The sequence below is a fragment of the Scomber japonicus genome, chromosome 3 (genome assembly GCF_027409825.1).
Source record: "Scomber japonicus isolate fScoJap1 chromosome 3, fScoJap1.pri, whole genome shotgun sequence".
NCBI classification, from domain to species: domain Eukaryota; kingdom Metazoa; phylum Chordata; class Actinopteri; order Scombriformes; family Scombridae; genus Scomber; species Scomber japonicus.
Window position 1 is genome coordinate 12,744,376 of NC_070580.1, and position 12,869 is coordinate 12,757,244.

A 12,869-nucleotide genomic window follows, 5' to 3' on the forward strand; every position below is an offset into this window, starting at 1 on the left:
CCTTTCTTATTAACTGCCATTAATCAATAGAAGGTTTTTACTATTACAAAGATTTTGATTCAGTTCATTGTTCAGTTACTCATTAACTTTGATTTGATCAAACATACATCCTTGTCTTCCACAGATGTTTTTACCTTTGGTTTGTCTGTCTTAGGTTTGAACTCTGGGGCGTCTGGGAGCAGGGTGCTCGACAATGAGTCCAGGACAGGACCAGCCATTGGCTGACAAAGAAAATATAGATTAATAAAATAGACAAACTTATTCGACATCATCAGGTCACTTTCTAAATAAATTTCACATTGGAACATATGGAATATATTATTTGTTACACCTGTACTTTTGCTGTTATGATATTAGGTTAACTTGTTTTTCTGCTACCTTTAGAGGTTCGGAATCCAGCACAGGAGGTTCCAACTTGGTTGTGGCTGGTGCTGCAGGCTTTGGATCAGAAGAGAAGTCACTGGACAGCAGATCCAGGGCAGTTGTGTCATCCATAGTGTTCTACAGAGCCAAGGAAGTTAGAAAAACCTAATTCAGTCTGCATGTTGAGTCTATGTGTCATTTTATCGTCACTGTACTGTGTAAGGGACTCACCTCCTTAGGTGCTGCTGTGGGCTTTGCTTCAGCCATTTTCTTGAAATAAAATGAACATACATTAGACACATACACACACGTACAGACTGCAAATACTGTAAGCAGGTCCTGGCATGTCCTGAACACCCTCACACAGTACTTTAGCAGAGGATTGGCAGATTAACACCCTGCATATACTTATTCACATAGAGAACAACTTCCACTTCCTTTATAATATTACAGTTGAAAATGGTGTATCAATATTTTTTTAAATCTCTCAAAACTAGATTGACCATTATCTTTTTTTCTTATTTTCTACACAAAACATTCACCAGCACTGTGACTCAAACTCACACACAGCTGCTTGCCAAAACTCAAATTAAAACAGATTTGATTGTTTTAGATTGGAAATGAATCACATTGATTTAGTCTGCAGTCCTTAGATTAAAGCACACAAATGTCATACAGAGTCTGCAAGCATCTCTATCTGTCACATGTTGTAATAATTCAGCTCAGACAGTATTCATACTGTACAAATGTAGAAGTCTACTACCTTGCGATCTTCCTCTGTGGGTCTGTACTCTGGAGGCAGCGCGTCGTCTCTGTCTCCCATCTTAATCAGCTTCTCTTCAACTACCTTCTTCTCCTGCAGCAGATTAAATTGGTTCAGCGGAAGATTGTTTTTATGAGCACTCTAAATGTGAAAATATCATCTGCTTCCTTTCTTTTTATCATGATATGCTTGCTACCTCAACAATGTCTTTGGTAGAAACAGGGGTGGGCTGAGGGGTGGGCTTGATATCTTTCAATGTGTCTGACAGAGCATCCAGAGCATCCAGAGCATTATCTGCATCTGTTAACATCTGAGTACAAACACACACAGGCAAAAAGTTTCAGTTTGACTGTAGATACTGTCATTAAAAAAAAAAAAGCTTCAGTTATGATTGTGTCTTTACCTGCGGTTCAGTTGCCGTGGGAACACGAGCAGCTGACTTCACTGTCGGGGCAAAATCTGCTGCCAAGGAATCCAGAGCAAAGTCTGCAGAGGCCTGAGGGAGTGACACCATGAAAATGTATCAAATCTGGGCACAGTGGGTATCACATTATTACTGCTTCTGTAACCAATAACATATCCACAGTGTACCTGTGCAGGAGGAGCTGAGGGCTTGACAACAGGAGCCTGGACAGCAGGAGCAGATGAGGAGGTCATAAAGTCTCCAGACAAAATATCCAGAGCATCACCAGTATTCATAGAGGGCTGCAGGCAGAAGGGAGGAGACTATTACACAGTACTCTGATTATAACAAATTTCATCGGACGGTGTTTTAAGTATTTTGACAATGTGTGAGCTCTTCTCATTTTGTTGTTTTTTTATGTAAAAACTACATTTCTAAGGAGGGCCTGATTTACTAAAGGCTTGTGTGTGTAAAAACGTGTGCAAACTTGACATCACCAGCAAAAAATATGCAAGCTGATCTACTAATACAGTGCACTGAGGTTTGCGTCTTTCAACTGTGCAAGATAGTATGCGCTGTCCATTTAGTACATTTGCCATAATGAATATGTAATATGGAGCGTTTCAACTCCAGTGTGCAAAATACAGGGAGGAGAAAATGCTAATATGTTATTTAGCACACACATTGAAGCCATTGAAGGGCAGGTATTAACCAGCTGAGCACTGCGCTCAGATGACTTCTGTTACTGTGGAGAGGAGGAGATGGAGGCACAATGACAGAATACGTACAGGATGGAGTTTTTCCACCTGTGTTATAATTTTGGAGTGGCATATTTTTGGTTTTACAAACAGCATTGACTTCGTCACAAATAATCTCCTATATGTGGGTTTTTCTGGTAATATGTGTTTTTATTATAACTCAATATATTAGTTAACCTCTTCCACTAGAACCTGATCACATTTCATTTTGTGCTTGCAGCTTTCTGCTTGTCTAAACTCTCCATTCAGACACGCAAAACCCTCATTTACATACTGCTGTCTCCACCCTGTTGCACCTGTTTTCATTTACACAGTTATTCTTAGTAGATCACCCACAAAACCCACACAAACGAAACGCACAATCTATTGCACTGTGCACGCAATTTAGTACCCACTATTTGGAATCTTAGTAAATAAGGCCCATAGTGTTTCTGTCTCAGACAGAACAATCACACACTGATAGTAAAACGCAGCCTATCTCCATTTTATAGAGTCTATTCTGTGGACTGAGCATCACTCTAAATGAAACCTCACCTCAGGTTTAGGAGCTGGCAACTTTCTGAGTTCCTCCTCATTGAACCTGTACTCTGGGGGAAGACTGTCCTCCCTCTCTCCTACACGCACACCCTTCTCCTTGCTGTGTTTGCCCTCCTGTGAAAAGGAAAACAGGAGGAAATAAGGAATTGTCTGTAAGTTTTTAGTACTGTAAGGGAAAAGCTGTGAGGAAGTGTGAGGACAACACAGTGTGACTGTTACCGAGACAATGTCCTCAGGTCTGAGTTTGGGGGGTTCTGGTTTTGGTTCTGATGCTGGCAACATGTCACCAAGAGCACCGAGAGCATCCAGAGACATTGCACCACCCTGAAAACAAAAGAAGAGAGAACAGCAGGGGTAAAGTAGATTTAAAGAAACATAACATACATTTATCGGCAAACTTTAATATTTACAGTCGAAATAAAACATTAAAGAAAAAGTTGTTTTGTATGCTCACAGCTACCTGATCAGCAGGGAAGATGTCGATCGGGCTATGTCTCTCCAGAGGACAAACTGTTTTCTGCAGTAACACAGGGTCATAAAGTGAGACATGTCGACTGAAAAAAGACTCACTAAGCAGATGCACACAAGAGAAGGACAAAATGGTTCACCTGTGGTGTCTTCTTGGTAGAAGGAGGCACAGGTGCCTGAACTCCAGAAGCTTTAGATGAAGCCACAAAATCTCCAGAAAGTAGATCCAGAGCTGACAAATCCTCTACGTTAGTCTGAAAATCAGAGACAACAGGTTTCAGGGAGAAGACAGTAGAATGTCGTAAATGTTTTATAATGTTCTGCTAGAATGATTTATCCATACATAACACAGTCGATTGTGTCTGCTGTTATGTTAGATCCACAGTGTACCTGTGCAGGAGGAGCTGAGGGCTTGATAACAGGAGCCTGGACAGCAGGAGCTGCTGAGGAGGCCGTAAAACCTCCAGACAAAAAGTCCAGAGCTTCACCAGTATTCATGGTGGGCTGCAAGAGGAGGGGAAAGGGACATGGAGGGAAGAGAGAGAGGAATAGATCATATTATCAGCATCTTACAGTTATTATTGTGTTTCTTTATAGTCATTTTTAAGATCCTTACAGTGACTTTGTCCCAGTCTCACCTCAGGTTTAGGAGCAGGCAGCTTTTTTAGTTCCTCCTCATTAAACCTGTACTCAGGAGGAAGACTGTCCTCCCTCTCTCCTACACGCACACCCTTCTCCTTGCTGTGTTTGCCCTCCTGTGAAAAGGAAGAACAGGAGGAAATAAGGAATTGTCTGATCGGAAAGTTTTGTTTGTTTGTTTTGAGAAGCTGTGAGGAAGTGTGAAGACAACAGTGTGATTGTTTTTGCTCTTACTGAGACAATGTCCTCAGGTCTGAGTTTGGGGGGCTCTGGTTTTGGTTCTGCTGCTGGCAACATGTCGCTAAGAGCACCGAAAGCATCCAGAGACATCGGGTCACCCTGAAAATAGAATAAGATAAGATGGAGTTCATGCTCTGCTGATATGTTATTCATGTGTATTGTTTAAGTACTGGAATAAAATGTCTCCTGCATGGAAGAGTCTCGACACAACCTGGCGAAAGACGACAGACAAGAAACAAGAGAAGGGAAAAAATGCAGAAAAACATTATTTAAAAAAACATCTCCTGTATCCCACCTGATCTTTGGCTTTCTTGTCAGCAGGAGCAGCCACAGGGGGAACTGCAGAGGATTCAACTTTCTACACCAGACAACAGATATGACATTAAGAGGTTGTAGTCTATAACAGCTCTTTAAGTTTATTAATGGTGTTTATGTTTAATTGTGAAATTTAAAGTCAAAATTGCATTGGACCATGATAGTGCATGATTTGTCTTTAAAAACTATAATGGAAATGACATTAAACTGAAGTTTCAGTGAATGGTTGCTGGTCATTTTGCATGAAACTTTAAGCAGGTCTCTGACTTCAGCTCTTCAGTCCAATCTACTGTCAAGTCGCAGAGTTCCCGGTTTCAATGTCAACCATGAGGTAAAAAAATAATATCAGTAAAGCTTTATCCTTCACTGCACAACAAATCTGGTGAAGACTTGTGAAAAGTTACTGAGGTTGATCCAGGCTGAATGTGTGAATTATGAACTTAGATATGTTCACATGTCCATGGAATGTTACACCTCGTATAAACAACAACTGTCTACATAGCACCTTTTTTCTATGATTTCTTTATGGATTTATGGAGGTGTATCCTGATGAAAATGAAAGACTGAGTGTGTTACAATTCAACTTTTTCATGTTAAATTATGTGTTCTGTGATAAATATATAAATGTATTCATATTAGTTTAAGCTTTCCAACATCCGTGGAGCTTGCAGGAAAGGAGGTGTGATTTTGCAGCAGTACCTTGGCAGTAGATGAGGAAAGTCCAGCCTCCAGAGAGAAACCATCTGAGACTTTCTGCAATGACATTAAAGGAGAACATAGATTCTATGAATTTGCTTTTAATGATGTATCTGCTGTTACTAATAATAGATACACAGTGTACCTGTGCAGGAGGAGCTGAGGGCTTGATAACAGGAGCCTGGACAGCAGGAGCTGCTGAGGAGGCCGTAAAGCCTCCAGACAAAAAGTCCAGAGCCTCACCAGTATTCATGGTGGGCTGCAAGAGGAGGGGAAAGGGACATGGAGGGAAGAAAAACAGGAATAGATTATATTATCAACAGGCTACAGTTATTATTGTGTTTCTTTACAGTATTTTTTAGATCCCTACAGTGACTTTGTCCCAGTCTCACCTCAGGTTTAGGAGCAGGCAGCTTTTTGAGTTCCTCCTCATTAAACCTGTACTCAGGAGGAAGACTGTCCTCCCTCTCTCCTACACGCACACCCTTCTCCTTATTGTGTTTGCCCTCCTGTGAAAAGGAAACAGGAGGAAATAAGGAATTGCCTTAAGGTACTGTACTTAGTACTGTAAGGGAAAAGCTGTGAGGAAGTGTGAGGACAGCACAGTGTGACTGTTACCGAGACAATGTCCTCAGGTCTGAGTTTGGGGGGTTCTGGTTTTGGTTCTGATGCTGGCAACAAGTCACCAAGAGCACCGAGAGCATCCAGAGACATAAAGTCACCCTGAGGAGAGAACAGAAGAGGAAGCATATATCTGTCATACATTGTTCAACAGTCTTTGTCCCATGTGCAAAAAAAGGAAGCGGGAAGAAATCATAGGATGGGTGGACAAGGGAGGAAATGACTGTGTTCACACTGTCTCCTGTTTTTCACCTCCATCTTTGCTTTTTTATCAGCAGGAGGAGCGGGACACACGGCTACACGGGGAGCTCCTGCAGGGACTTCAGGTTTCTGCAACAGAGATGAGATACGACAATAAATATCTACAGTTTCAAATATGTATATTGATATCTCAGAGGTGGGAACACAAGCTACTGTACCTTTACAGGAGGTGGTGCAAAGTTAGTGGGGCCAGCAGATGAGGCAGTGACGCTATCAACATGCTTCTATGTATTTAATGTTAGAAAAAAAACAAGATGGGAATTTGTGTAAAGCACTTAGGAATAAACACACACATACAGTATATAAGGCTTCTGTGTACAACTATGGTTATATATGACATGCCAAACTGGTAAATTAAAATGGAGATGTAAACATGGAGGATGAACTAGCAGCTCAGTGTGACATGCACAGTTTTTGAGTGCAATGCCAAGTGTCTGACCTCTTGTTTCTTGGGTGCAGCTGGAGCAGTTGAAGTCATGAAACCAGATGAAAGGGAATCCAGGGCCTCGTCTGTGCTCAGTGGTTTCTGAGATGAAAAACAGAGCATGCATCACCACCAGATGATCAGAGATTTAAAAAAAAAAAAAACTTGAAAAACGTTAGCTGACTGATTAAAGAGCAATAACTCCATGTTACACTCCATGACAATCACGTGATCCTCCACTAGAGGGCATGTTGGACCAAGTCAAAAAGCAAACAAAGGGTAAAATAATGCAAACCAGACTATGTACCCATGGTGGAGGAAAAGAACAGACACACCCTTCACATTCCATGTCGACAAAAAAAATTGAATAATCTCCCCAAAAGGAAACGTGACCAATAAACTTGTTTGATTTCCCAAGAAAACACTACAAACATCAAAAACTAAAAGCACGAAACTCACACTGGAGGAAAACATCTGGGTGGAACAAGTCGTGACACACAGAACCAAAGAAGCTTCTTGCAGGGAAACGTAACAAAGAGGGAGTAAGCTATGATGCAAATGTGGGTGTGTTGAAGTTAAGTAAATAGCTACCTACAAATAGATATTAAAGTGTGTAGCAGATGTATCATTGTGTGACTGTGTGTATCTGGTTGAGAACCTTCATATGTGTGTTTAGGTTTGGTCGGGCAAGAGTCAACCAGCTCTGGGAGGGAAGGTGGGTCCTGTTGTGTTTGCTGAGACAACACCCACCAATGCAATGAAACATTCCCCACTCTAGAGGAACCAGCAGATCATACTCATACTCATACTCTCTGTGTGTGTGTGTGTGTGTGTGATATCTGTGTGTAATATGAGGGTGTGCTCATTTGATTATGTGATAAAGGAAGATTGGAAGATTGTCTGAACTGTATATAGCAAAACTTCACTTACAGGAACATCCTTGGGTTTAACATCTGCAGGAACTGGAGGCTAGAAAACACAAATTCAATTTAGTTAATTGAATTCAGCTTTTTCAAAACAATAAAGTTAAACGCAGAAATAACTCAGGGAGTAAACAATCGTTGCTTTAAAGGGTCAATTCACCCCAATTACAAAACAAAGTCTATATTTTAACATTTTCCACTAATGTGGATGGTTTTGGTTTTGTGTGTCCAGGTTTTGAGATCCAGTTTCTGTCTCTAGGGTTGACTTTGAGAATTTTTTTACTACAAAAAGCCAAACTTCTAAAATGTTAAATCCAAAAACAAGCAGCCACAAGATCTCTGCCTGCATAAAATAGTCTGCATTTGACAAAATTTGGATCCAAATTTGGAAATATTCTGGTTGAAAGATGAATCTGACTCAACATTCAGGGCAAGCTTTCAGGTATGCTACAGAAAAAAACTGAGGTGAAACACTCATCCTTGTTTATCTTAACCCTAAAATCATGAAGGTGAATGGATTTTTGTTTCTGCAACTCAGCAATGAGAGGTAACATTTTAAAACTAAGCTTACTTTTGGATAATCAATTTGATAGGAACTACTTCCTAGTGAAAAAATAGGAATATACTGTTGTAAGAGAGATTTGTCAAATGGGACAAATAACTCTGCTGGCACTCTGTCAAAGTTAAGAAGTGAATCCAAAGAAGTCATAAAATGAAGGAGCCTGGAGAAAACTGACCATATCTTCAAATCTGTAGCCTGGAGGAAGTGTGCTGTCTCTTTCTCCACACTTTTGACCCTTCTCGGAGGTGAGGTCATGCTGTGATACATGCAACACACACAGTTACTCACAGCAGAGCCATGCTGCAAGTCAGCGCAATCCCATACATGCTCAGTTTGAAATGTAATGACTACACACACACACACACACAATGTGCTTATAATGTACCTCTTTGACCTCTGGGCCAGTGTATACAGGCTGTGAGGGTTTGACAGGATCAGCTGATGGTAATATGCTGGCGAGGGCATCAAATGGATCCTCCGAAGCCGCCTGCACATGCAACACAACTCAGCACACTGGAGCAAGCAACACGCTGACATGCTTTTCAAACCCATGACCACAATCTTTACCTGTTTGGCTGTAGTAGCTGCTGTCGGGGGAACCTCCACCTGCACCTGCAATCCAGACACAGACTCAGGACACAGACCTCTATGACATGAAATATGCAGTTTACCAGGTCAAACCACACTTTTCCTCATGAAAGAAAGAGAAGAACCCCAAGACATTTCACAAAAGTTTGACACACATCAGAGTGTCAAATCTCTGCAGGACCTGAAAGCATCTCATGAGCACATTAGTCCTCTATTCAGTTCAACACAGAGAAGGGACAGAAAGCACCAGAGAAATACTCAATGCACCACACAGTGTCCCTTAATCTGCTAGAGAGGCCATGTTGTACAGACAGGAAGTACAGATGATGAAAATATCAAAAGTAGCCTCCACCCTTGTTGATTTCAGGATCATCTACCTTCGTTTTTGTTGGTTTAGCTTCTTCTTTCTTCCCCTGCACAGACATATTTCCAGCCACAGCTGTGGCTGCTGTAGCTGGCTTTGATGTTTTGACCGGATCAACTTTCGGCACACCAGCTTTGACTGTTGTAGTGGCAGTAGCACTCTAAAATACAATGAATTTAAATGTATTATAGATCTGTCAGTAAATGTGAGAAATGGGAGATATTTTCTGAAGAATTTAAGAATATAATAACAGATTCACTGTACACAAGTCAACAAAAACAACAAATGAAAGATAAGACAGAAGGAAACTGTGTTCAGCAGGAGAAAGCCTCCACCAACTTCATGACAGTGATTCATTTGTAACTAGGTGTTGTATAACAAAAGAAGTGCAACAAGAAAAGCCAACAAACCGTGTGTCTCTTTGCATTTATTCCCTGTGGCTGACTCACATTTCTGACGTGTGTGCAGTGTTGCAAGTGGACAGGTGTGCACCATTCACAAATACAGCTACAAGCATAGGTGTGCTGGGTTTAGAACAAACAGTCCTTTATAGTTCTAGTTGCCACAACTGAAAAGTAAGGCCAAAGCTTACTAAAAGTAAGGCCAAAGCTTCTTTTTATAGAAACTCCCAAAGCAAGCCATTTTCAAAGTGAGAATCTGAGCGCTCTCAGATAGTAAGAGTCTGCACCACAAAGGTGTTGCAGAAAGAAAGAAAGAAAAAAAAGTAATGGCTGAAGCAAGGTTTGAAAAGTAAACCTTGAGAGAGTCGAGGGAAGGCTCAAGAGTTTGAGAAGCCTGTAGTAGTTGAGTCTACCTTGGCAGTGTCTTTGGGTGACTCTTTAGGTTTAACAGGAGAAGGAGCTGCAGCCGAGGGTTTGACATGGGAGACAGGTGCCGTCTACAAACATGTAGCCAAATGATTACTCCAAAACACAAGGATAAAGGATTTACAGTATGTGTAAAGCCAGTAGACATATTGACAAAAGATGTGGAAGCCATTTTCATATTGTTAGTAAAAATAAACAGCAGGAAAAAATGTACAATGATCTCTGGTCAGATCTGCCACAGTAGTCTGACTTAAGCAAAAATACTTGTTTTATATGTGCTGAGTTCACAGGCTCTTTAAGATACAGGACTGAGACTAATCTGACCCTTTATCAGTGTAAATGCTGGTGCTTTTTCTGGCTTTAGCCCATTTACAACAAAGTTTATATACTTGACATAAGTTCTGACCTTTAAAAAAAAAAAACTTTTCAGATTTTCTGATTGACAATGCAGCTAATTGAAACTTGTGTGAGTTTTATGGAAATGCAGCGAGCACCCATTTATGAAAGCCTTCATGCGATGCTGTCAAAAGACTACAAGTAATAAACAATGGGAACATCATGGTTTTTGTGAGAATTTGCTAATTTCATTTAAAAGGCTGCTAATGAGCAGCTGTGACACAAATTGTGTATGTTGGAGTTTCCCACAAGCATATTCTTCCTCTAGCAGTACCTGGTAGCTTCCTTGTTGGTAGAAAATCAATAAAAAAATTCAGGTAAAGGGTCAGAAGTAAAAACACAGAATTTATAGTTAACACTCAGGTTAAAGCGAGAAGCACTGACCAGCACTTTGGTCATGATGATACCATTAATACCATTACCTTGGACATCTCTCTAGGACCGCCCCTCACCCCAGTTGAGGTCATGTCGACAAGACTAGCCCCAGCGGATGACATGTCAATAACAGTAGCACCTGATGGCACAGTGTTAGTCTACAAACCAAGGAGCATGTGTTTAAAAGAAGGTTATTCATAAGGTCAGCCAACAACACAGTTTGTGTAGTGCGTTCATCCCAAGCGTGGTGATAAGACAGCTCATTAATGTGACACAGCAAATGCTCAGCTTCTGAAGCAAGTGAAAGACCAAGATGTTTGTGGATGGTTGAGCCAGAGAGAGAGGACGCACAGAAAGAGGTCAAAATGTATTGCAAAGACCAAGATGAAGCCAGTGAAGAAGAAATGTGGGCTGCCTCGTGTTGAGACAAGAAGAAGAAGGAAGCAGTGATTCATGTTATGTCACACCAGACAGCCAAAAGCCCTCCACTTGCATTTAGGGATCCAGAGTCCGTCTACCTCTGGTTTGGCTTTAGGTGCTTCTTTTCCAGCTGTCCCAACTGAAGCCCTTCCTGTGGCCCCGCCTGTTGCTGTGCCAACTCCCCCAGGCTTTGTAGCCATGGTGGATCCTGATGATGCCGTCTGAAATGCACCAGGTGTGGAGAAGTCCATCATCTAACTTTACTACCAGGTTATGAGATGCTTAAATTGGTGACGTGCGCTCATGGCAACTCCTTATGTATTTAAATTAATTGTTTTTGTTTTTATACTCAAAGTCCAGTTTACTGTATAAAGACGATTTCATCTAGTAACAATTATTTTCATCATTCATTGATTTGTTGTTTGGGTCAATCACTCTTCACAAATCCCAAGATGCAACCTCTAAAGTCTTGTTCTGTCCCGACCAACACAAAGATATTCAGTTTACTATCATACACAACTAAAGAAACCAGAAAATATCAACTTTTAAGAAACTGGAACACAAAACATCAAAAGAGAGGGATTAAGATAACACATGTTTTTGCTGATCAACTAATCAATTAAAGTTTGAAAGACAGTTACCAGACAGGGTCCAATTAAATGATTCTATTGTTGCATCATGGGTAATGTAAGTAGAGGTCAAGTTATCTCAACCTCTGCTGCTTCAATTTGTTATTTGACTATTTTACATCTTTTTTTTCATCAACTTTATAAAATACTTTGCTGGAGTATCTTTTTAAGTTTAAGAGAAAATGGGGGGGGGGGGGGGGGGCAGCTAGGTTCAGGTTTTGAATATGCAAATATTATGTCATGCAAACGGGAAAAAAGTATTGATGCCCCATACATACTCATGTATTCCTGTGGTTCAATATAATATATTGAATAGAATAAATACTGTGATATGGGGCACCAAGGTCAGGTGATAATAAGAGTGACTTATAACAATAATAATCTTATTTATATAGCACAACAGGTAAAGAGTTAATTTACAAAGTGCTTCACAGACATAAAAACAGAACATACAGTCTAATTACAAATGAGAATAGTTTCAATGCAATCAAGAAATAGGAACATAGATAAAAGACAGTGAATAAAAATCTTAAGAATAAATAAATGGTAGGTTGTAGGGATTTACACCAAAAGTGTTTTGATCTTTCTTTCTTTACAGTACTGTTAAACTATTTTAAAAGCTCTTTCGTGGCATTGAAATTGCACCTTAATTTGGAAGCTTTCCACTTCCAATCCCAATGCTGTGGTTGACTCTGTCTGCACTAAGTAACCCCAGGGTGTTAGTTACTCCACCACATCCTGTGTCGTATTTGCCATCCATTGGCATAGCGACCAGTTTCAGGACCTCTCCCTTGCCATCCCCTCTACACCTATTGTCATAGGAGACTCCATAGTCCAGAAGGTCAGGATGAAAACAGTAAAAACATACTGGTTTCCTGGTGCAAAAGCAAAAAGGAAATAGCCAGCAGGACTCCAGAGATTATATGGGACCTTCCAAAGTTGGATCGTATTGTTGTCTATGTGGGAACAAATCAACAGTCGGAACTGCTTAAACTGGTCTTAATTCACTCATTGAAGGTCCTGGAGACAAAGAAGTGCCACACTTACACCTCTGGCCTAATCCCCACTCTTGGCTGAGGGGTGGGTTGCTGAGCCTACACACTTGGCTGTCATCAACCTGCATTGACTATAATGTGGCTTTCATTTACAATTTTTGGGAGCGTAGCAAGCTTTACTAGGGGAATGGCCTCCAAGTAGAGCTGGCTCGCACATGCTAATAGCAAGCATATCTGGCTTTTTATAGCACTAACTTACTACATTTCTCACAGGCCATTCACATGCACTGCCCCACTTCCGA

At 40.8% G+C, this 12,869-nt stretch overlaps 1 protein-coding gene across 10 annotated transcripts in view; it reads right to left on the reverse strand.

The window, feature by feature from the left end:
• Nucleotides 1-12,869, reverse strand: part of cast (calpastatin) — a 37,893-nt gene that overhangs the window by 2,226 nt on the left and 22,798 nt on the right. For 3 of the 10 annotated variants that reach the window (XM_053315370.1, XM_053315371.1, XM_053315369.1), the window contains exons 3-32: nt 11,042-11,164; nt 10,571-10,681; nt 9,740-9,823; nt 8,939-9,085; nt 8,541-8,585; nt 8,359-8,460; nt 8,149-8,229; nt 7,419-7,457; nt 6,504-6,590; nt 6,223-6,288; nt 6,056-6,133; nt 5,801-5,905; nt 5,575-5,691; nt 5,328-5,441; nt 5,186-5,239; nt 4,467-4,529; nt 4,166-4,270; nt 3,931-4,047; nt 3,683-3,796; nt 3,433-3,546; nt 3,285-3,341; nt 3,044-3,148; nt 2,822-2,938; nt 1,718-1,831; nt 1,530-1,622; nt 1,323-1,436; nt 1,127-1,219; nt 595-633; nt 379-501; nt 135-221 (exon numbers count right to left, since the gene is read on the reverse strand). In XM_053315370.1, coding sequence (XP_053171345.1) covers nt 135-221; nt 379-501; nt 595-633; nt 1,127-1,219; nt 1,323-1,436; nt 1,530-1,622; nt 1,718-1,831; nt 2,822-2,938; nt 3,044-3,148; nt 3,285-3,341; nt 3,433-3,546; nt 3,683-3,796; nt 3,931-4,047; nt 4,166-4,270; nt 4,467-4,529; nt 5,186-5,239; nt 5,328-5,441; nt 5,575-5,691; nt 5,801-5,905; nt 6,056-6,133; nt 6,223-6,288; nt 6,504-6,590; nt 7,419-7,457; nt 8,149-8,229; nt 8,359-8,460; nt 8,541-8,585; nt 8,939-9,085; nt 9,740-9,823; nt 10,571-10,681; nt 11,042-11,164 — 2,808 coding nt within the window. The remainder of the gene's footprint in view (nt 1-134; nt 222-378; nt 502-594; nt 634-1,126; nt 1,220-1,322; nt 1,437-1,529; nt 1,623-1,717; nt 1,832-2,821; nt 2,939-3,043; nt 3,149-3,284; nt 3,342-3,432; nt 3,547-3,682; nt 3,797-3,930; nt 4,048-4,165; nt 4,271-4,466; nt 4,530-5,185; nt 5,240-5,327; nt 5,442-5,574; nt 5,692-5,800; nt 5,906-6,055; nt 6,134-6,222; nt 6,289-6,503; nt 6,591-7,418; nt 7,458-8,148; nt 8,230-8,358; nt 8,461-8,540; nt 8,586-8,938; nt 9,086-9,739; nt 9,824-10,570; nt 10,682-11,041; nt 11,165-12,869) is intronic. The other 7 variants (XM_053315377.1, XM_053315376.1, XM_053315374.1 and 4 more) reach the window with 6 other exon arrangements.